We start from the raw sequence: 23,887 nt of genomic DNA on the forward strand, positions 1-23,887 counted from the left end.
TTAATGTTAGCTCCACAATTGCGCGCTGGGCTCTCCGCTTGCTGGGTGGCATGGCAGAGCCGACTCCCGCCGGGTGGCCTTCAGCCCCCGCGATGACGCCCGCGCTGGGGACTCCGAGCGAAACTGCCCCGCCGCGGGACAACTGGGTGTTCTGGGCCATGCTGCCACCGCCGCCCCCTCCTCTGCCGTCCCCGGCGGCGGGGTCCGAGCCGTGCCAAAAGGAACAACCCCACGTGCAGACGCAGCCTCTCTCCGGAGCGCTTCCCCCGTTCGATGCTCAGATTCTTCCCGCGGCGCAGCCTCCTTTCGATGCCCAGGCCCCGCTGGATGTACAGCCTCAGTACAGCGGCCAGCCGGCCTGGAATTTCCAAGCCTCGACGCCTTGGTACTGGGGGCTGCCTCCTAATGGTTACCCCGCGTATCACACGTCCTACCACTCTTCGGGTAAGCTGCTGTTCCTAGTGGTACCCCTTTGCTTTCTCCTTTTCCCTCTCCCAGCTTTCCCTTTTCATCTCTCAGCTCTCTGCCCTGTATTTTTGGAGGATGGTAATGAGTATTGAAAAGTTACCTTACTAGAAGGTCTTCCTTTGAATGTCTGCTCATTCAAAGTTTATTAATTCAATCCAACTGTTTACCGGGGGCTACTTACATAGATAGCAACGAACAAAACATACAAAAATTCTTACCTTTTGCAGGCTTCCGATCTCCCTAATGTAGGAAGATGCAATACAGGAAATAAAGCTACGCATTCCAAAATAATGATTGCATGTATGCATTAGAAAGGGATTGGTGGGGGCTGGAGAAATGGGTCGGCGGTGAGGAGAGTTTTGCAGGTGGGAAGGGCTGGCGAGCGAGCGTGGCGGAGAGGGCGCGGTCAGCATAGAGGAGCAAGCTGTGCACAAAGGAGTGTTTGGGGACCTGATCATTATTAAAAGAACGACCAGAACTCGATTCTCAACACTCATTAGGCGGCTCTTAACCACCTGTAATTCCAGCTCCAGAAGGGCCGATAACTCGTCTGGCCTCCATGGGGGACCTGCACTCACTCATATGCTACCTACACTTTTTTTTTTCAATGTAAGAAAAAAGGGTGTTTTGATTAATAATAAATAATTGTACGTTTGCAATCTTAAATAAATCTTTCCTTTCTTTTTTAGTTACACAATCTTATTTTCCACGAACACACGATGCAAAATTCAGTGACTTCAGTTTGCCTCAAAACAGAAAACAGAGAAAGAAGGTATTTCTGAGATGATGAAAGTGGCACTTTGAGCCTTATGTTTACTGCTTCATATCTTGTGTTTGACCTGTCTGTGTGTTTCACATCTGTTATGGACATGTGGCGCCTTAGTAGGATAGGATTTTTAATGAGCTTTTCCTCAAGTAAAAAGTTGAAGCAAAGTAGTTTTGAAAAACAAATGATGAAACCATAGAAAAAAAGAACATTAAATCGGGGCTGGAGAGATGGCTCAGTGGTTAAGATCACTGGCTGCTTTTCCAGAGGACCAGGGTTCAATTCCCAGCACCCACATGGCAGCTCACAACTGTCTGTAACTCCAGTTCCAGGTGATCTGACATCTTTACACAGACATACCTGAATGCACATGAAATCAAAATAAATAAATTATTTTTAAAAAAAGAACATTAAATCTGTTTGGATACCCAAACAAAATTGAGGATTATGATTACAAATACATATAAATATTATTAAACTTCTGTGAAGTTTAGAAGATTACCAAGGATGGGACTGACTGCTGGAATTAGAAGACTGGAAGTCCTAGCCTTTTACGGAGTTGGAATTGCAAACAAATTGTGATGAAAAATCTTTTATTTTTCATAATCTTGTTGCTTTTTAGCATGGAAGAATCTTTCTTTGATATAGAAGCAGATCCCCTTCTTACCCCCCCCCTTTTTTTTTTCTTGTTATGCTCAATTGAGCTATAATCTAATGTTTCTAGGTTAGGAGAGTTTATATTTTCCCAAGCTGTGCACATAGTGTCTTAAATTCAGACAGAATTCATTGTGCTATTAGTGTTTGTTTGTGCTTGTTGTAAGATTTTCATCTTTTCAATAATGGATATTTGTCATTGTTAGAAAAGCTTTTTTTCTTTTTCTTTTTTGTTTATTTGTCCAGGTTGTAAGGTTTCCTTTTTTTTTCAGCAATGGGTATTTGTCGAAGGCCTTTTTTTCTTATTTTACATTTGTTTTTGTTGGGGGTAGATGCGTATGTGTGGAGGTATGAGAACAACTTACAGGTGTTAGTTATCTCCATGTGTGTCTTGGGGATTGAATGAACCCAGGTCCTAAGGTTTAGCAGCAGATGCTTTTACCTGCCTGGAAGCCAGTTTTTCATATAAGGAGAATGCCTCGTTATATGTCACAAACCATATACTATATTAAAAACAGGTTTTCTTTATTATTGTCTGAACCTAACTACAGGTCAGGTTTCTTCTTTGTATAAGTGGCCCAATTACTTTAGGGTAGATTGAGTACTTTCTAGAATAGTGGTTCTCAACCTTCCTAATGCTGCAATCCTTTAATACAGATCCTCATGTTATGGTGACCCCCAACCATGAAAGTATTTTGTTACTACTTCATAAAATTGTAATTTTGCTGCTGTTATGGGTCATAATGTAAATATCTGATATCCAACCCCCAAAGGGGTCATGACCCACAGGATGAGAACTGCTGGTATAGAACTTGAAATTAATGTCCTTTTTGTGAGAACTATTAATTCATGTTATTAATATTACATAGGTACAGTATATCTATTAACAGTCCATTTAACATTAACAGTAACATAACTTAAAAAATGGAGATTATTTCCTTTATCAGTATTCTAGTATAGTCTCCTTTGAGAGACTCTTTTTTTCTTACTTTTTTTTTTTTTTTTCTTAACCTATTTACCTTAAATAAGTGCTTTTAGATCTTGGCAGATGCTATACCAAATCCTCATTGGGTCTCTAACTTGAAGTCTTATAGTTTGAATTAGCTCCTTTTAGATTTAAATTTTGTTTCTCGTGTCTGACTTTTGCTATATTGCTAACAAATAAAAGAATCCCTCACCCCAGAGTATGTTTTAAATCAAGTATGTATTCCTGGAATAAGTTGTGTTTGGTTGAGCAGAGATTTTTTTGTACCACAGTCTTACTGCTTTTTTTTGTTGTTTGTTTGCAGAAAAGAAAGGAACCGGTTTTCCACTTTTTCTGTGATACCTGTGATCGTGGCTTTAAAAATCAAGAAAAATATGACATACATATGTCTGAACATACAAAAGTAGGTTCCTGGTTGTTCTGAACCAATGTAGTAAAGGCCTCTTATTTGTATTTTTGGTGAAAGTGCCAAATTTATTTTCCTCATAAGTTTGTAGTTTTTACAGAAAGAAATGTTTGATAACTTGACACATAGGGACAGGGCCTGGGATTTGGAGTTTGGGGGTGGGGAGCCCACTGCTGCATGGAGAGGAGGAGCTGTGGCAGCCTCTGTGTCTGTGCCCCTCCATGGCTACATGAGAGGAGAGCTGGGCCTCCCCTGCAATCACCTTGAGTGCCTCTGAGCACTTTCCCTCTTCTACTGTCTTGATCTACAGCTCACTGTGTGATTTGTCTTAGTGTGCTGTTCTCTAAATATAACCCAGATGATTTAAAAATGTTAAGCCATTTAGAACGTTTGAAAGTTTGTTTTTTAAGGAAAACTCTTGTTTTGGAAACATCGTTTGCAGGAATGCCTCCCCTTTAGGAATTAGGAATGTTCCACTCAATGAAAGAGGAAATGGGAGTGACTGTGCTGCTCATCTCAAAGATGCCATTTCCTTCTAAGTGCAGCTGTTTCAGAGGGATCTGTGTTTTGCTGTTGGACTAAGAATGAAGGAGTGATAGCACAGAATAATCACTGGCCGACCATAGTGTGTAGATCCCTGGTGGTGTGAACCATTAAATCATGGCCATCATTAAAGTGTCTTTTTGTTGTTAAACTTTTCAGTGCCCTGAAGCCGATTGCTCTTTCAGTGCACACGAGAAGATTGTCCAGTTTCACTGGAAAAATGTAAGTTCTTAATGACTTTTGACCTGTTGTAAATGTGTTCTCTGTGTATGCCAATAGTAATATTCATGCAGTGTTTTGTACTTTGTAAGGAAGTTTTACATCTCTTACTCTATTTTAGTCTTAAACCATGCAAAATAGATAGCTATTAGGTCCTCCTACAGATCGAGAAGAATGACTTACCTACCCAGACCTGATTGTTGCAGTTGCAAGTTTTATGTTGGTTTGACCATGCCATGCTTCTTAAAATGACTGTGGCTGGGTGCTGACAAGATGGCTCAGCAGTTAAGAGCTTGCTCTGTTCCTCCAGAGGACTCAAGTTCAGTTCCCAGCACCCACACTGGACAGCATACAACTGCCTGTAACTCAGGCTTCGGGGATTCAGTGTCCTGGTATCTGAGGGCACTTTCATGCATACATGCACATAGAGACACACACACATGACACATGCATGCACAAACCAAAATAAACAAAAGACTTGTGAAAAAATGATCATGTCTACTAATTTTTTAATCTGTCACCTTCAGTTTTGCTTGATTAGTTGGTCACGGGAATTTAATGTCAATTGAGAAAATGGGTTATGCATCTATGTAATAAAACCTATGCTGCTTTCTCCCATAATTAGCATTGATCCAGCTACATGAGAAGCTTTTCCTTTGAGGGATAAGGCATAGTGAGAATGCTTGTTAGCTTAAAATATTTTCTGCTTGTAAGTTTCATGTTGGATACAATGTCGCATTTAGTTAAGAGCACACACTATGCTTCCTGATGTTCAGCAGGCTTTCTGCCCTTAGATGCATGCTCCTGGTATGAGGAAGATCAAGCTAGACACTCCAGAAGAGATTGCAAGGTGGAGGGAAGAAAGAAGAAAGTGAGTAAAGAGCTGCTAACTAATCAGTAACTTCCTTTGTCTGTGGCAAGACTAATGGCTGGCCAGCCGGTCCTGCTGAATATGAGAAGAGAAATGTGGTCTTTTATAGCGTTGTAGACATTTTCACTGAAAGTGACCCGGCTTGATTTTGTGTTCTTCAATAGTGGTACATTATAACTGAGAATAGTGTTAGTTGATGGTTTAAAAATCAGCATCTTTATTATATAGTGAAGTCCATCGAATTATTTCATAATGCTAACATGAAGAAAGAGAACTGTAACCTACATTATATTAGGCTATTGGGTATGGTTTGGGGGAGAGTTACAGGAACTTTGCATTTAAATAACAGATGTACCGTAACTATACGAACCCCGAAGAGTGCTAACATGCCACTTACTAGATATTCAGTGGCTGGGGGAATAATGAGCTTGTAATAATATTTAAATGTATAATACATTGTCATGTTTATATTTATTTATTTATTATTTGTTTAAACGCACGGCTGAATGACTGTTCTCTGCTAGGTAGAGTGGGTTTAGCAGTGAACAAGATGTCCATGTACGTGTCCTTACCTGTAAAAAATCCAGGAATTCATCCCTGTAATTAATGTTTAAGAGATGTGAGTGAGTCTTTACTGTGTTTCTTGTGGCTTTACATATATTAGCAGAGTTGATGTCTGGCTACAATGTACTTGTGAAAAATCTGCCTGGAACTCCATGTTACTGTCTTCTCACGTATTTGATCCTGTAGCAGAAGACTGAGGTAGAATTATTAGAATGATAAGGTGCACTTTGACAATCATTTAGTTTGTTTTCTGTTGCTTTGATAAAATACCCAGAAGCAACTTAGTGAAGAAAGTTCAGTGTGGCTTATGGGTCCAGAGAGTTAGAATCTATAATGGCAGGAATGACATGGCAGTGGGCAGCTGCAGCAGGAAGCCAGCTGATCACATTTTGTTGGTAAACCAGGAGACAGCTAAAATCAGGCAAGACTTAGCAACTCTGAAAGTCAGCTACCAGAGACGTACATCCTTCAACGTAAATGCTCCATAACCGTGAATCTCTGTAACCTCTTCAAACAACGCTGCACAAGTGTACATAGTTGAGTCTTAGGGGGACATTTTCAATCAAACCACCACAGTACTTTTTTCCTAGAATTAACAAGAAGGAAAGTCAGATATGGAAAAAAAAACAAGAGGTTATCTGTTTTGATTTATTTATTTATTTATTTATTTATTTATTTATTTATTTGAGATAGGGTTTCTCTGTGTAGCCCTGGCTGTCCTGGAACTCACTTTGTAGACCAGGCTGGCTTACATAGATCATCATGCCTCTGCTTCCCAAGTGCTGGGATTAAAGGTGTACACCACCATTGCCTGGCTTTAAATTTTTTCTTTATTTTGTAGCATTGGGTTTGAAATTAAGGCCTTGCTTATACTAGACAAGTATTCTGCCACTGTGCTACAATCCCTAGCTGTCTTTAATTAATTTTTTAAAATTATTATTTGTCTATTTTACTGGTATGTGTGTCTGTGCACCACATGTACTCAGTGTCTGAGGAGGCCAGAGAAGGCATTGGATCCCCTAGAACTGGACTTACTCATGGTTGTAAGCAACTTTGTATTTGCTGGGAATGGAACCTGGGTCCCCTGGAAGAGCAGCCAGTGTTCTTAACCATGGAACCATCTCTCCAGCCTCTCTTTTAAATTATTTTTAAAATGGACTCAAGGGACTCACTTCATCACTAAGGCTGATGTTGCCTCACTCGGTAGCCCAGGCTGAGTTTGAACTCCTGATCCTTTTCTGCATCCTTCTGAGTAGCCTGGCAAGAAGCTAGTCTTAAAGATACTTAAACTCTTTTGACCATAGAGCATAGCTTGTTGATACATCCATGATGGTATTGGTCACAATATATTTTGCTTTCCCTTGTCTTAGAGTTGGTACCACTGCACTTTGCACCTGGAATTGAGTTTGAGAAGAACACATTTAGGGGCCAGGTATGGTGGCGCACATCTTTAATCACAGCACTCAGGAGGCAGAGAACACATTTGTTGAGAGAATTGCTGTCTGGGGGAGTATATACAGTATGAGAAGGTAGCCTTGGAAGTCATAAGGGAGCCTTAGACGACTGCAGGGACAAACTTAAAGATCAAGGGAGTTGTAACCATGAAGCAGTTAGACTTGAAGGAACTGTCATGCACTATGTATGAAGCTCTTTGCTTCCTCTATGTGCCTTCTTTATGGCTACATTTTATTTTTATTTTCTTATGACACCCCTCAAGTATCTGGGATTTTTTTTTTTCTCTGTTTTTGTTGTTATGTGTTGGTTAATCTTTTCCTTAATACTTGGTATTAGCTCCACCCTCTGTCTGACACTCAGTTTGGAAAGCTCACAACAGTGATACTGAAAGTGGTACCTATATGGGTTAGGATGTCTTTATTCAGATAAACACCAGCCAAACATAAACCAGAGAGAGAGAGTGCCCTGAGGCAGCAGGCTAGGGAACCCAGAAAGAGAGCGCTCCCATGTCTGTTGCCCCCTTAAGAATTCCCCATGCCCTCACAGTCAAGCATACCTGTAGCTCCTAGGAGGTGGGGCTCCAGCGTCTCCCTATAGGTACCCTGTTGGATGGAATGGAAAGCCAATAAATAGTACCTGTTGGATACTAGCTTTTCCTGTGCTTTGTAGTCTGATCACTTGGAGGCTGCTAGTCCAGTTCAGTGGTGCTAGCTAGCTTCCTTATAAGTGTTTAGTTCTTTTGAGGGAAGTGAAAATGGCTCCCCATCCATAGCTCTGGTCTTCACATCAGCTTCTCTGTCCTTTCATTGTCCTTCCCCTGCCCGGCGAACCTGAGCTCTCACTACATCCTCTTCAGCAGGCCACACAGGTGTGATCACGTCCTCTGCAGGTGAGCAAGCTGACTTAGGACTGACTTGACTAGTGACAACCTCAGTGTTTTCTTGACTTGCTTCTCCTGTGGTGGAAAGCCAGGTGTTCATTTTGTAGTTGTTGCTCAATTATACAAGTGACCTGTCTGTACATTTCCAACATTTGTCATGAAAACTCATAAAATTGGTGATCAGAATTCTTTATTGGGGCTTGGTTTTTGGTCATTTCTGCATTATCCTGAGCTTTTGGTATCTGGTAGACTTTTTGTCTCCTTTATATAGGTTTTTAGACCCTTTGACAACTTCGTGAGTTTTCTGTTGCTTCCTTCCTTCCTTCCTTCCTTCCTTCCTTCCTTCCTTCCTTCCTTTCTTTCTTTTTTTTTTTTTTTTTGGCTTTTAGAGACAGGGTTTCTCTGTGGCTTTGGAGGCTGTCCTGGAACTGGCTCTTGTAGACCTGTCCTGGAACTGGCTCTGGTCTCGAACTCACAGAGATCCGCCTGCCTCTGCCTCCCCAGTTCTGGGATTAAAGGTGTGCACCACCCACGCCCGGCTTCTTTTTCTTTTTTAAGACAAGGTCTTATTAAATAACCCTGGCTGGTGTGGAACTCACCATGTAGACCAGGCTAGTCTCCAACTCATGGCAGTCCTGCTTCAGCTTTCCGGGTGTTGGGGTCATAAGCTTGTGTCACCCAGCCCTGCTGAACCTTTTGTTTCGATTTTTTTTTAAATATTTTATTTATTATGTATACAACATTCTGCTTCCATGTATATCTGCACACCAGAAGAGAGTACCAGATCTTATAATGGATGGTGGTGGCTCACAACTCAGGACCTCTGGAAGAACAGCCAGTGCTCTTAACCTCTGAGCCATCTCTCCAGCCCTTGTTTTGATTTTTGAGACAGGGTTTCTCTGCATAGCCCTGGCTGTCCTGGAACTGTAGACCAGGCTGGCTTCAAACTCACAGGAGTGTCCCTGCCTCTCTCCTGAGTGCTGGAATTAAAGACCTGGCTCCAGCTGAGCTCTTGATTTGTTAGTTTTTGTCATGATGCTGCTTCAGTCACAGAAAGGTGAGCTTCTGTATCCATGAGTTCCTGCTTACAGAGCTCCTGCTGGCTTGGGGGTAAATATGGGGCCTCCTCTCAGCCAGTTTAGCACAGATGCCCAGTACTGTCCCACTGGAGAGCTATTTTGCATTTTGTATTCTTGAATAAGTTAAGTATTGGAAAGTTAAGGACATCTTTAATGTGGCTGTTTATATCATCTGGTCCTATAGATAAAAGTGCTGCATGTAATATTACTATATGTAAATGGGGTTTGAGATTATTTTATTATGGATACATTCTATTTCAGTACCCTGTGAGCCATGGCTCACTGCTGTGGCTTTTGATATTAGATTCTCCTCAACAAGACAAATCATCAGTCCCTGTTTAAAAGCCTGAATTCTTAAATGACTTAGGAACTCCCCCTTGTGGTTCATGCAGCAAGTGATTCAAGGAAAACAGTTTCTGACAGAACCAGGGACTTTTCAAGTGCCCATAGAAATCTTAACAGCCTTTGACCATGTGTTGATAGAAATCATGTCTTTTAATAATTGTTTGGCAATGGTTTATCATGAAAGTTAGTGATAAACATTTCCTTTTTACTTATTTTACATTTTTATTTATGTGTGGGGTATGTGTGGAGGTCAGCGGGTAACTTCAGAGAGTTGGTTCTTTGCTTCTATCACGAATGTTCCAGGAATTGAGCTCAGGGCATGAGACCTGGCCACAGGTGCCATTATTGACTAAGCCTTTTCATAAGCCAGAATTTTGTAAGTGAGAAGATAAACATTTTACTAATTATGGCTAAGGTTACCAAAACTAGAGCCTCTCCTTCTAATGAGAAATAGTGACTAAATATTTATACGAGGTACATAGAAAGCCACATGCAGCTGACCTAACTTCAGCACATAGGGATAGAATGCTTAGGCAAAGGGTGCCTTTCTTTGTTCATTTGTTTTGTTTTGAGGCAGGTTCTCTATGTAGCCCTGGCTGTCATGGATCTCACTCTGTAGACCAGGCTGGTCTTGAACTCACAGAGATCTGCCGGCCTCTGCTTCCCAAATCCTGGGATTAAAGGTGTGTGTCTCCACCACCACCACCACCACCACCACCACCACCACCACCCAGCATGGAAAGGCTTTCTGTGAGAAGTGAGCCACTTACTCCACACTTGTGCACATGGCAAATAATTTCCTCTTTTTAAGAACAATTATATGAACACTGCCACAGGAGTCATAGACCACTATTCTGTGCTGCCTCCCCCAGTTCAATCGTGCCTTTCATGACTGGCCTCTTCTACTACTTGGCAATTGCTGATCAAATATGCCTTTGCCGAAAATCATGTAAGTGGCATCATATAACAGGTACACTTTTGAGATTCAGATGTCACACGTTTGGTTTAGCACTAAATAATTCTCATTTCTGAATATTCTTCTGTTGCATTGTATGGCTATATCAATCTCAATGTTTCTTCATTTTCTAGTTGAGAGTTCTCTTGATAAAGAGGCCTTGATAAAGCCTCCATAGACATTCATGTATGAGTTTATGTTTAGAATATGGCTTTTATTTGCATTGGATAAGTACCTGAGAATGGGGTTGGGTGGTCAAGTAGTAAGTGTATACTTCACTTTAAAGGAAACTGCCAGACCTTATTGGGGAGAGGTTTGAACTCAAGCTGTGCTGGTTGACCAGGAGAAGCATTCAGAGCGAAGGGTCTGGCAGAGAGAAGGAGGGGTTGACATCAGTGACTCCTCTCCAGACAATGGAGCAGCGCTCTTGCCTCCATAGCTTAGTGCAAAGTGCCCCATCCTCTCTGGTAAACAACAAGTTGAAGGCGCTGTTTCTGCTGATGGCACCACTGGGTAAGCTGTTTTTACTGTTCTTCAGTGCCTTGTTTTGATTTTGCCTGTCAGAAGGTTTGCATCTATACTTATATTACTCCCACATTCTAGACAGGATAGGAAAAAAAAAATACAGCCTGATTTTCAGCTTTTCATTAGGAAAGCAATAGCTATGTTTCAACCTTAAGTAGATTTCTATACAGACCTCTAGAAATGGGTTGTTTAATGGTCTTTAGTGGCAGTGGAGTTGATAGACTGTCCCCCGAACAAAATTGCCAAGAGGGAGAATGTGCCCCTGTTTCTGTGTGGTGCACACTTTTAAATTTGTTGCTTTTCTAAGCAAAGCCTGATCCTCTTGAATAAAGGACGGGTGAGAGCAAGGTTTACCGCTCACTGGTAACATTCCTCATGGAACACGGGTGTATCTGGTTCTGGTTTCCAAAGTGCAGGCTGCAAGTATTCACAAGTGCTAGGAAAGGAGCAGGCACAAGTGTTGAGTCATGAAATGGAATTACCGCCTTTGAACCTGAGGACATGGGAGTGGCAATTTGGGGTGAAGTTAATTTGTACCTGTGATGTTGCCTTGCTAGTGAGTGTTCTGGAAGCATTTTTTAGCACCTTTTAATTTCTTTGGGGTTCTTTCACCTTTTACTTCTCAGGTTCTTGTCCTTTTACATACTCAGAAGTGTTGGTGAGATATTCATTAGTAGGATATGGGACCAGAGTGTGGGCATGTATGTCCTGTGTGCAGCAGGCTGGGGTGGGAAGACTGACCTTGGGCCCATCTGCAAATAATAGAGAGAGAGGTGGGATGGATTGGCAGGAAGGAAGGAATGTGGGAAACATTTTCTTTGTTTTTGGTTCATTTGATAGATTTCTAAGACATATACTCTCATTTAGTTTTTTTAAATTATGAAATTATATTATTTCTAGATTTATGTTCTTATTTTATTTTATTTTATTTTATTTTATTTTATTGGTTTTTTGAGATAGAGTTTCTGTGTAACAGCCCTAGCTATTCTGGAACTTGCTTTGTAGACCAGACTGGCCTCAAACTCATAGAGATCTGCCTGCCTCTGCTTCTGATTATGTTTATTTTATTTTTTGAGGCAGGGTTTCTCTGTGTAGCTTTGGAGCCTATCCTGGCACTCACTCTGTAGACCAGGCTGGCCTCGAACTCACAGAGATCAGCCTGCCTCTGCCTCCCCAGTGCTGGGATTAAAGGTGTGTGCCACCAACGCCCGACATTTGTTTAATTTTTAGTATTTTAAAAATAATATTTTTAAAGAGCTGAAAGAATTTTAGTTTTTATTTTATGTGTATGCGTATGGGTGTTTTGCCTGCATGCATGTTATAACCTCTTGCAAGAGTATTTCATGCTCTCTTGCATGCTTGGTGCTCACTTGCATGCCCAAGGAGACCAGATAAGGGTGTTGGATCCCCTGGAACTGGAGTTACAGTAGGTCATGAGCTACCATGTGGCTGCTGGGAATCAAACCTGGGTCTTTGGAAGAGCAGCCAGTGCTTTAACTGCTGAGCCATCTCTCTAGCCCCAGTTTTTTTCATCTTTATATTTCATTCATTCATTCATTGATTCATTCATTCATACACACACACACACACACACACACACACACACACACACACACACACACACATCATACTGTGTCACATACAGGTATTTTCATACAAACATGTATAATTATATTGCTTCAGGCTTAGCTTTTGAAGAATGTATCCTAAAAAGTGAATTCCACAATGGTACAGCCAAATTCTTAGTTTGAATGTTACTGTTTTTGTGAGAGCTGCTCTTCTTGAGTTAGCCGGTTTGTTCTTTGCTATTCTAGAATCCCTAGACTCAGAATTTAAAGCCAGAAAAAAGTGCTGAAGAAATTACACCTTTGCCTTTATCCCTTCATCTTTTTGTTTTTTTCAGACTAGCCAAAGTTGGCGATGCCCTCTGTGTTTAAAACTAAAGCTTCCCCCAACAAAGCAAAGCAAGGTGATTCTTCATTCCTGAGCAGAGAGGCAGAAGTCCACTAGGTGGAGCTGTTCTGTTTCATCATTGCTAATTCTGTTCCCACTTCACAGGGACATTCAGCAGAAGTGGTCTGCCCTTAATGACGTCCAGGAAGACTTTGAAATTAAAATACAGTGGCATAAGCTTGTGTCAGAGAGGTTTGTTTTGATGAGAGCAAAGAGGAATTGTGTTCTGTAGCGAATAGGCCTAGGAGAAGACATCAGTAAAGCAATATGAATAAGGAGAAAGTTGGATCATGCATACATGCAGAGGTAACAGTTGCCATAGTTTTATCCAGAGGTGGTCTCTGCCCCATTAGGACATCACTGGAGACCCAGGGAATAGGCCGGGACAAGTCAGAGGTCAGAAACACAAGGACAGCTGAGCAGTGGTGCTGCACACCTTTAATCCCAACACTCAGGAGGTAGAGGCAGGAGGATCTCTATGAGTTCAAGGCCAGCCAGGTCTATAGAGCAAGGTCTAGGACAGCCAGGGCTACACAGAGTAAATCTTCTTGAAAAACCAAGAAAGAAAGGGAGAGAGGGAGGGAAGGAGGGAAGGACACAGGGACAGGAGACAGAAATGAGTGTCTGGTGTCAGGTGCAGTCTACTTAGGATAGTGAGGAAAAGTACAGGAGAAGGGGAGATTGTAGATTTTTAAAAACACACACACACACACACAGAGAGAGAGGAGAGAGAGGGAGAGAGAGAGAGAGAGAGGTGCTGAAAATCATGCCTTTTGAAGTGTGTAGCTTCCCGGCGCTCTTCTGTAGCAGGAGACCCTGCACTAAGTCACATCTGCATGGAACTACACACTCTAAGACATAACTGATTCCCCTAGTAATGTTTGTCTGTTTTTACATGGACTGTCCCCCTTTGCTTGGAGGGTGTTAAGTGCTCTGAGCTCCATGCCTGGCCACCACAGGGCCTGTGAGCATCGTCACACACTACTTACCATTCCTGCTTCTCTGTGTTCTGTCTTCAGGTGGAGAACAGCTGCTGGCCAGCCCCCCATAGGCTGTTTTATAATCACTTCTCATCTGCTACAGGCAGCAATAGTTCCTTTTATCCTTCTTCAGAGGTTTTAGTTTTCACCCTCTTAATCGTCTTTGAGTCTCTTTTGAGCCCCTTCCAAGTTTGTTTGCCTGAGCATTGCTTCTCCACCAAACTGACACAAGTATCCTGATAATGTCTGACCATTTTTGAGTATCAGGGAAGATTTTACACTCATCCAAATGTCAAGTCTACTTTGTGTAGCCTTAGGTCATGTTTGCTTTTTCAAGTATGTGCTGCTATCAGATTCTCATCTTGTTGACCTTGCTCTTTTCCTATTACACTTATTTATAGCATGTGCAGTCATCATCTCTTATTTATGGAGGTTATTTGTGGTACATGCTTTGCACTAAAATTCATTGCCTTTTCCCCCTGATTCTTTCAACGCTAACCAATGCCATTTCCATTCTTCAGGATAACTAACCCGCAGGAGTCGTTGCGTGTGCTTGAGTCAGTGATGCAGATGTTATTTTAGGGATACTAATGGTTGTCCCTAGGGCCTGTGCATGCTGAGCTTTCTCCCTCTGACCTATAGCCCCAGTCCAGTATTACACGTTTAAAAGAAGGTAGAGAAATGTCTTAGAAAAAGTGGTAGAACTCTTGTTGATGTTTCTGATGAGCACCAGCCTGAGTGATGAGAGCTGCGTTCCCCTCTTTCGTGTTTTCTATGCTGTGAAGATTTATTTCTCATTGTCAGATTCTAGGGCTGCCATCTCTATACATCTGTGCCAGCAAACAAGAAAAGCCATTCAGTTTGCACATGACTGTCAGATCTCTCACTCTTAGCCACCTGTATTCCTAGAACCTCATTCATTCATTCATTCATTCATTCATTCATTCATTCATTCAAGGCAGGATCTCTCTTCATAGCCCTGGCTATACTGGAACTCTCTCTGGAGACCAGGCTGGCCTTGAATTCACAGATCCGTCTGCTTGTGCCTCCTGGATGCTGGTATTAAAGGCCTATGTATGAATGTATATCTCTGTACCATGTGTGTATCTGTTGCCCAGGGAGGTCAGAAGAGAGTGTAGGGTCCCAGGAAAATAAGAGTTACAGATAGTGTGAGCCACTAGGACCTAGAGACTAGGTGGATGCTGGGAATTGAACCTGGGTCCTTTGAAGAGCAGTCTACTAACCACTAAGCCATCTCTCCAGCCTCTAGAACTGTTCTTCTGTGTTGTCACCTGTTGGATTGAGTACAAACTTTCTAGGCATGTTTTGGGATGAACATTCTTTGGTAGTTCCGTTCCCTTTGGTTAAATTACGTTTCATTTAAAGTAATTCCCTGGGTTGTGGTCCTCTGTCTCTGGTCTTGTTTGTATTGGTTTACTTAGAACAAATTACACGCTTTTCCACTTGAGTGTTGTCTGTTAGCATCATTTCAGACCAGTTGGTTTTGTGTCCCTTTCTTTGTGGATCTCTTTATTTTGAATTATCTCACCCCATCCAAAAGAAAAATGTACTCTCCTGGTGTTTAACTATACTTTGTCTTAGGTGCAGCTGTTCTTAGGCTTTTCCTGGCCTCCTCAGCATAGCATGTATTTTGCAAAAGTAATTGGCTAGGCAGGTTGTTTCTTTGTGTATGGGTACATGATAAACAGATGTTAGAGCAATTTGTATATGTTGTATGAATTATGTAATTGAAATTCTAGCATACACTCCTTACCTGGTTGCAGCGTTTGTGGACAACTGTGAGTAACATTGACTTATAAACTGCATTTTTCTCTTACATTTTAGAAGTAATTAAAAGTTTATAAAAACTTTATTGTTTTTATTCTAGAAACTACCCAACTCTGGCCAATATTGAAAGGAAGAAAAAGTTGCAACTTGAAAAGGAAAAGAGAGGAGAAGTGTTGACGACCACACAGTATGGGTGAGTTATGAGAGCTGCTTGTGAGGGCATTCTCCACGTACTTTAAAAGCTTTTGTTTACAGAGTGAGAAAAGAAATAGCAGCGTGTACTGCCCATTCCGAAATTGTGCTCTCTAGCTCTTGCTTTAAAATTCTTTTTAATGATATTTTAAAATCCTGTTACCCTCTACACATGTGATAGATTCTGAACAAGTCCTTCCCGTCCTTGTCTCCCTGCTGGTCTTCCCAGAGAACCTTCTTTTTACAGCACAGGGATGGTATGATAGGACAGTCCCTCCTGTGGTGGCACTATCTGACCTGAGCTTTTTCAGATGATCAAAATCTTCCCTGGAGAGGGTTTGTTTTAGGGATGTATAAGAAGCATAATTAAGAATGTTCCACACACTTGTTTTAGCCAATTCCCTATTGGCATTCAAGCTGTCAGCCCATTGCTTATTAATAAAAAGTTGGATCTATCATGGCTGCTGTACCGTGTTCTCGTGTCAGTAATGTGTGAGGCCTCCTTGCCCTCTACTCTCACTTTTTGTTCATAATTTTTCCATTTTTACTGGCTCCATGATTTAAATATACAAATCTTTTTGTTTGTTTGTTTTTTGTTTTTTTTTCCAGACAGGGTTTCTCTGTGGCTTTGGAGGCTGTCCTGGCACTCGCTCTTATAGACCAGGCTGCTTCAAACTCACAGAGATCCTCCTGCCTCTGCCTCCTGAGTGTTGGGATTAAAGGTGTGTGCCACCACCACACCTTGATGAGTGCTTAATCTCTCACTTGTACTCTCTCTCTCTCTGTCTCTGTCTATCTGCCACACTCGCACGCGCACACACACAAGGCTATACACATCCATGTACCTGCCACATAGATTGATATACATTATGTCTTTACTTCACCAAGCTCTCTAAAACCCTGTCCTGTTCAGTGTTTCTCCATAAATGTCAACCCCATTCTTGTTTTTATTATCACAAGTTATTCCTGTTATTAGAATTATGTAAATGAAATCATACATTATACATTCTTGAATACATTGATTTCTGTGTCTCAAAATTATTTTATGAGATACATCCATGCTGTGTATAGTTGTAAATCTATTCATACTACTATATAGAATTCAACTGTGAGAGGTATTTTATTGGTAGATAATGACTTGTTTTCAGTTTGGGTTGTTATGATTCAGACTCCTATGGACATTTCTTGTACATGTCTTCTGTGGCTATTAATGTTCATTTTCATGTACCGGATGGTATGTCATAGGTTTTTTATTTATGATTAGTTCTAATAGTTTGCCAAGTGGTTGAAGTAATTTAGACTTCTCACTGCGTCTGATTACTCTGTATATTGCTCAGCCCTTGGTACTGTTGCTAACAATATTGAGCATCTTATGTAGATATTCTTTTGCTGAAGTGCCACTTCAAGTGTGTTTGACCGTTTTTAAGCTTTTTTTTCTAATTATGTGTGTGCGTGTGGGAGGTGGATTGTGTGCATAAGTGCAGTGCCTGCGGAGGCCATAAGAGGGTATAAGATCTCTGCTGCTGGAGTTATAGGCGATTGTAAACTGCCCAGTGTGGGTTCTGGGAACTGAACTCTAGTCCTCTGGAAAGGAAGGAAGTGCTCTTAACTACTAAGCCACCACTCCAGCCTCAAAGGGCTTGTTGTCCTTGATTTTCAGGAGTTATCTACTTGGTTGCATACATATGTATTATCTTGGAGTGGCTTGTATACATTAGAGATACACCTCTTAATTTTTCTTGCCTTTGTTCTCTTAATCGTGTCCTTTAAAAAATAATAATAGGAAGTACATGTCACCAGCATTTTGGGTCAGTTGGTGTCAGGCACATCAGCTGACTGTGCCACAGCTCAGTCACAGTTGAGGACTGGGTGGCTAATGACTAGCAATAGCAAATGCTTCCTATTTAGGTATTCATTGTTGTGTGTAGATCCATCATTTGTCTTCTGCTTGTAGGACCTGAATGTTTCTTGTAGAGAGGCTCTGCTGAAGGTGACATACTTATAAATGCTTTGCAAACTTTGAAGCTCCTTAAATTGAGTAGATAAGAGTTTTGTAAACATAGACACAGGTTTATGTATAGTATGTGCATGCTGCTAGCTAAGATCTGCCAACAATGGCACAACATGGCCTGATTTCAGGGCTCAAAACACTCGTGAACACTTGTAGTTGGAAATGAATAGGATGTCTGCTGTGGCATATGGGCCTTTAAATATAGACAATATAGACAGCTCTTGTCTTTGGGTAGTTCTTGTATTTTGGTCTCTTTAATGTCTTGGTGGTCAACTTAACTCCGTGTTTCTTTTGTTCCATTCCTTTCTTATCCCAGGAAAATGAAGGGCATGTCCAGACATTCACAGATGGCAAAGATAAGAAGTCCCGGTAAACATCGTAAATGGAAAAATGGTAGACAGAGAGCAGGCACTAGACTAGGCAATCATGCCAGAAATTCGAAGCCTCAAGTTCCATCCGTGGTTAATGTAGACCCTCTCGGTGCTTTGATACACAGTGACTCTGGTAAGCTAACTGAGAAAATAACATATGTGCAAGGGGGTGCACGTGCACACACAGAGTCATGCTAGCATTATCATAGCCCTCTGGGAAATTCAAATCCATTAAGTATGAGGGGTTGGCTAATTCACTTGCCATTCACTGACTAAGTTAGATTGGAAAAGAATCTTGGCACAGTGGAAGTTGGGTTAAGCACAGCTAATACTTACTGAGTAAGGTACTTGCTGTGCTCCGTGTGCTTTAGATACATTAGTTCTTTCCTGTAAGAACCTTTGATGTGGGTGGTACTACGTCCACTTAGAGATGTGTACCATATGTGGAGGTACATGGCCGACGTTCACATGAAAAGGTACTTAGATTTCCTAATGACATGTTTTGGTTTGCCTAGACTGGCTTAATGAATACTGAATGCTCAGTCTTGAAACATTTCATATTGGTTGTGGACCAGATTGGTTCATTAAATAGACAGTCCAGCTTTGTTTTCATGGCTTGTCTAGATCAGTGCTAATGTTTTAGAACTGCCAAAAATGAACAAAAGAGGTGGTGTCCTGGGGCTTTCAGAAGGCTTTCTGGGTTGCCGGTAAACCCTTCACCTTTGGCAGGCTCTTCAGTACTTGCCATATTCTCATGTTGTTTGCTGAATTAAGTTCTTAGATGTTTTGGTTAGATTCATTTAAATGAACTCTTTGACTGAGTCCAGAGAATGCTTAAGTGTTTGATTTATTTAAATATTAAACAATGAAAGAGTAGAATTTTAGATACGGGGGAGGGCCTGGGTCCTGCCCCAAATGATGTAACAGACTTTGATGATTCCTCATGGGAGGTCTCACCCTCCCTGAGGAGTTGATGGGAGTGGGAGGGGGAGTAGAAGAACGGGAGGGAGAGGGGACTGGGATTGGTATGTAAAATAAGATTGTTTTTAATTTAAATAAAAAAATTACTTTAAGAAAGTAAAATAGTCTTTTAAAGTTTAAAAAAAAACAAGTAGAATTTTTATATTCCTAAATCTAATTTTCAGAGTTAATGATTTTGGCTCAATAACACTCAGTGAGTGTTTTGGCTTTCCCACTATGTAAGTTAATAGAGACTGTGTAAATGAAATTAATTTAGGAAAGGCCCAAATTTCATAACCCATAAAGCATGATAAGTTATCTAGGGCTGTGTACAGTTAAGTTTGTATCTCTGTCTCCCCTCGAGTAAAGAACTTCTCATCTTAAGATTCAAAACAAGGACAACGTTTTTATCCCTCCTAGAATTGTTGAGGGAAAAGAAGAAAGAAATCATCAGAAGTGACTTCTTTTTATCTCACTTACAGATGAGGAGAAGTCAGCTTGCTTTGTAATGGTGCGGCCGTCTAGGCTACCCTCTCTGAATCATTGTTCTTCCCTTCTGTTGCAGAGTCTGATAAGGAAGAGAAACCACAAAGGACTGTAGTACCTAAGGAGGTGACACCAGCCTTGTGTTCGCTGATGAGCAGCTACGGCAGTGTTTCTGGGTCAGAGAGTGAACCAGAAGGTAAGGCAGGGTGCGGCTCCTTGTTGCGTTTTGCCTGTGGTTCATGCTGTGCAGTGGTAGCATCCAGCATGCAACATACTGTCCCCTTTCAGGACCCCTCAAGGCCCCTTGTCATGTCTGTAACACTTAGGAGATGAATAGCGATCCCATCACTCAGGAGGATCAGAAGTTATGGACACCCTCAGCTGTATAGTGAGCTTATGGACAGCCTGGGCTTCATGAAACCTGGTCTCAAAAAATAATGAAATAAAATAAAATGTAAATCTGTTGGGCACAGTGCTGTTTATAGAACATGTTTATTAAGTTATCTCACTTGGAACGCATAGTGGCCCCACACTTGTGCTTGCATTATATATTTATTTACTATGTGTGTGTGTTTGTGTGTGTATGCTCTTTGTACATGCATGTGGGTATATACATGTGGATATGTAAGGCTGTCTTTCTAAATTGCTTCCCACCTTACTTTTTGAGATAGTATCTCTCTCACTGAACCCAGAGCTTACTGAGGTTACAGTGTATGCCACCTCACCCAGCCTTTTCCTGACGGTTAGAGCTCGGGTCTGCAGGCTTGTGTGGTGGGCACTTTACCTTCTGAGTCATCATCCCAGTCCTCACATACCTGTTTTAAAGGATTGAAGAAATGGAATCCTTTCAAGATTCTGCCTGAGAAGTTAGTTAGTGATGCCCAGGCTTTACTTTTAAGTATGATAGTATGTTTGGCCAGTTCACCCTCCTGCAGCCTCTCTCTCTTAAGGCCACAACTCAAGTTGTGATAGGCTGTTGATCTGATGCAGTATAGTTTTAATCCAGGATTTGCATCAATAATGTAGTTTGTGCTTAGTGAATAAACCAATGTCCCATAGTTGGCAAAACCTGGTCCTGCTTGGTATTTGTGTTTAGGCCTTTCCTACTGTGAGAGAGTTCACGTGTTTGTGATGGAGAAGGTGTGTGCTCAAAGTAGGAGCTGGGGTTAAGAGTAAGAGATAAAAGTGTTCATGTAGAATGAAGGAAATGTAACTGGATGAAGTTAGCAGGTCTTTGAGATAACCAGTGTTTGTGTAATTGGAGGATGTAGACTAAGGAAGAGGTAGGCTTCAATACAAAACTTGGTGTTTATGTATCTATCTGTGACATGGGAATCTTTTGCTATTAATGGGCTATGGGCTCTGCTGGTAGTTAAAAGCTACTTGGATTTTGAAATATAAGCTACTTGGGCTTTATCAGTGTATTCCTTAACAGATGGTTGCCTTCTTTTACTTAAAAAAAAAAAAAGTATTTACTTTTAAAAAAAACAGTATTTGTTTCTTACTCTTGTTTCCCATATACTGATAGGTAGATGGGGTTATTCTTTAAACACATATTACATTTCCTCCATATCAGTTGTATTTATAACATGGTAAGGAAAAAAAACTATTAACAGCTTAATGAATCCCATAAAAACAAGTTGAACTAATGCTTTCTTCTTTCCCTCTGGAGATGAAACATTTAGTAAATACTTTGCATACTCTGGTTTTCAATTTGAGACTGCCGCATTTTTAAATTGAAAGGAAGAAAAGAAGCTGGAAGTCTTTGAGATCTCACACCTTCGGTCTATGGGGATTAGGGAGTATAAGTTTGTCAGCACTAGTGTATAGCAGAACCTGTGTAAAAATCTAGGTTTGGGGACTTAGTAATAGAAAGAAGCCAACTATGTTGGGTTCCCTTGTAGCCCCTGCTTTGTGTCTTTTGCTGTCTTCCTTAACAGGAAAGGGATACATAGCTGCTTTTATAGTAGCAGCAGACAAATATGTATCAGATTTTTGTGTGAATTTATTTCGACTATTTAAAGGCTCCTGCTTTAAGGAGAAAGCCTTTGTTTGGTACTCTTAGATCTTAAGAATTGTTTCATGTAGTTTGGATTCAGCTTCATTAAACCATCCAGTCATTACCAGATGTCTCGTGGTAATTGTCTTCTAGACAGGTTAAAAGAGGGCCCCTCGAGCAAGGCTAAAGCAGTGGAGAGGTTATGCTTGAATCTGGGGCTGCCAGATTTATGAATAAGGAGTGTTTCAGGTGGTTTACTCTGCTACTTTTCCTGGCTTCATACAGTACAGCTCCCTTCAACTTTTTTTTTTTTTTCTCTAAACTGGCTTAGCTATGATTAGAGACCCAAACTGAGAACTGGTTTAAAATGCCACAAACCAAAGAATGATCTTAATTTAAAAGGATAGCATAGCTGTAGTTGGAACTGATTTGAATTCGTGAACATTATATGACCATATGACAATTAGCTGAGAGAAAAAATATAAATATAAAAATATAAATGGCTCTGTGTCCTCATTCCTTGGCAGAAAATTGACTGTGTACGTTCTGATTCACCTGACCTTTGTGGTCCTTGGCTGAGTGATTCAAACTTGAAGGTTAAGGAATAACAGAGTGATCCTGTGGCTGTAATGTCTATGTCCATTGTGCTCAACTCTCAGGGAGTCTCAGCTGTACTGTTTTATGGTTGCAGGTCTCTATTTCCCCTCTCATCACTGAAGAAGCATCCTCGATGTGGTCATGGCAAATACTCACTCAGTGCTCACTCCACTCCATGCCTGGCCCTGCTCTGTGTGCTTTACTTAAATATAACTACCTGGTACCTGGGTACCATTATGTGTCCATTGTACAAACGAGGAAGTGTAAGTAGAGATTGGTAGCTTGCCAGGAGACTGTTGAATGATGTTGACTTGAGCCCAGCAATCTGACACACAAGTCTGTGCTCAAAATACATGCCCTGTAATTCTTTTGAGATATAATTTCCACACTTGGCCCTGTATAAAACTTGAATATGGAATCATGCCATATTGATTCATAGTTTAAAAAAAATACATAGAGTCACTATTTGAGAGTAGAAATAGAAATTCCCATCTTAGAACTTGTGAACTGTCCAGTGTTTATAATTTCCCCCCTTCATCATTGCAGTAATATTGTGAAGTCAGTTTTCAGGTGTCAGATGAACCTGTATTTGTGGGACGAAATCTTCTTGGTAATGGTGTGGTATACTTTTACTACATTGATGAGTGTGATTTGCTGACATTTTGTTGGAAGTTTGCATCTGTGCTCCTAAGGGACACTAACTGGTCTATGACCTTCCTTTATTGTGGTGGATTTGGTGTGATTTGGGATATGTTTCCTATTTTAAAGGTTTGTGTGGGGTTTCTTCCTTTCACTTTTTTTTTTTTTTTTTTTGTAGAATTTCCAGAACCTAGCATTTTTCTTCTGGGAAGGTTTTAGATTATTAGGTAAATTTTCTTCATAGATGCAAGATTAATTGGCTTTCCTGAGTTGAATTTACGGTTATAAAATTAGTCAGTTGTAGTAGTCCTTGTGATATTATAGTTTTCACTTCTTCCATGTATTAAATATTCTCCCCATGTCCCATTTATCTTGTTTAGTTTTGCTGGGTACTTAATGAATTTATCTTTCCCAGGAACTAACTCTGGCTTCCTCGGTTGTTCTTTATTATTTTTCAGTTGTTTTCACTCTTTATGTCCCTCTGCACATCACTGTTTAAATCTGCACGAACTTTAGACTCTTCATCTCTAACATAAACATCAGGGCTATACATTTGCCCTCATGTGTTGCCTTAGACAAATCCTATAAACTTTGTGCATTACATTTTCATTTTTATTCTAAAATATTTCATGATTTACCTGGTAATTTAAGGAATTTAGTATTTGGACTATTCTGAAGATAAAAGAATCAAACTCAGTTTGTTTTGTACATTCATTCAGCGACCAGCACAGACCGCCCAGACCACATGGGGGAGGGTTTTCCCCACATAACACAGATGACTGAATTTCCGAGTCTTCAGTCCATTTCCGACACTTGCCTATCTGGAGGAGTGTTATTTCCCACGGGCTGCAGACTGATGTCCCAACACTGCCCTCTTTGGTGCAGTTGCAAGTCCTAGGTTTTTGTGCTTGTGCATCTGATTTGTAATTGGCAATAAGTCAAGGTTCCCATAAGATAAAAGAGTATTATAGAGAATACCAGTGTGTACACCAGGTAAAGCAGTCCACAGGGCAAGGGACAGGGAGGGAATCGTGTCCTCTCTAGGCTCATCACCCTCCAGAATTCTTCCTAGGTGTGGCTTTCTGGGTTCCCTGTCCTTTTGAGTTTTTATGGAAGTTCCAGTGCATAGACATACCAGGCATCTGCTTAAGCCTTCAGCCCCCTGATCCCCGAATGCACACACACCCATCCGGAAG

At 41.0% G+C, this 23,887-nt stretch overlaps 1 protein-coding gene across 1 annotated transcript in view; it reads left to right on the top strand.

The window, feature by feature from the left end:
* The first annotated feature begins 9 nt into the window (after positions 1 to 9).
* Nufip1 (nuclear FMR1 interacting protein 1) overlaps positions 10 to 23,887 on the top strand; it is a 29,608-nt gene continuing 5,730 nt past the window's right edge. The window contains exons 1-8 of the mRNA XM_027390119.2: positions 10 to 444; positions 1,158 to 1,240; positions 3,178 to 3,276; positions 3,982 to 4,044; positions 4,836 to 4,912; positions 15,537 to 15,629; positions 17,956 to 18,143; positions 19,536 to 19,652. Coding sequence (XP_027245920.1) covers positions 51 to 444; positions 1,158 to 1,240; positions 3,178 to 3,276; positions 3,982 to 4,044; positions 4,836 to 4,912; positions 15,537 to 15,629; positions 17,956 to 18,143; positions 19,536 to 19,652 — 1,114 coding nt within the window. The 5' untranslated portion in view covers positions 10 to 50. The remainder of the gene's footprint in view (positions 445 to 1,157; positions 1,241 to 3,177; positions 3,277 to 3,981; positions 4,045 to 4,835; positions 4,913 to 15,536; positions 15,630 to 17,955; positions 18,144 to 19,535; positions 19,653 to 23,887) is intronic.

This window comes from Cricetulus griseus (assembly GCF_003668045.3).
Source record: "Cricetulus griseus strain 17A/GY chromosome 1 unlocalized genomic scaffold, alternate assembly CriGri-PICRH-1.0 chr1_1, whole genome shotgun sequence".
Taxonomy (NCBI): domain Eukaryota; kingdom Metazoa; phylum Chordata; class Mammalia; order Rodentia; family Cricetidae; genus Cricetulus; species Cricetulus griseus.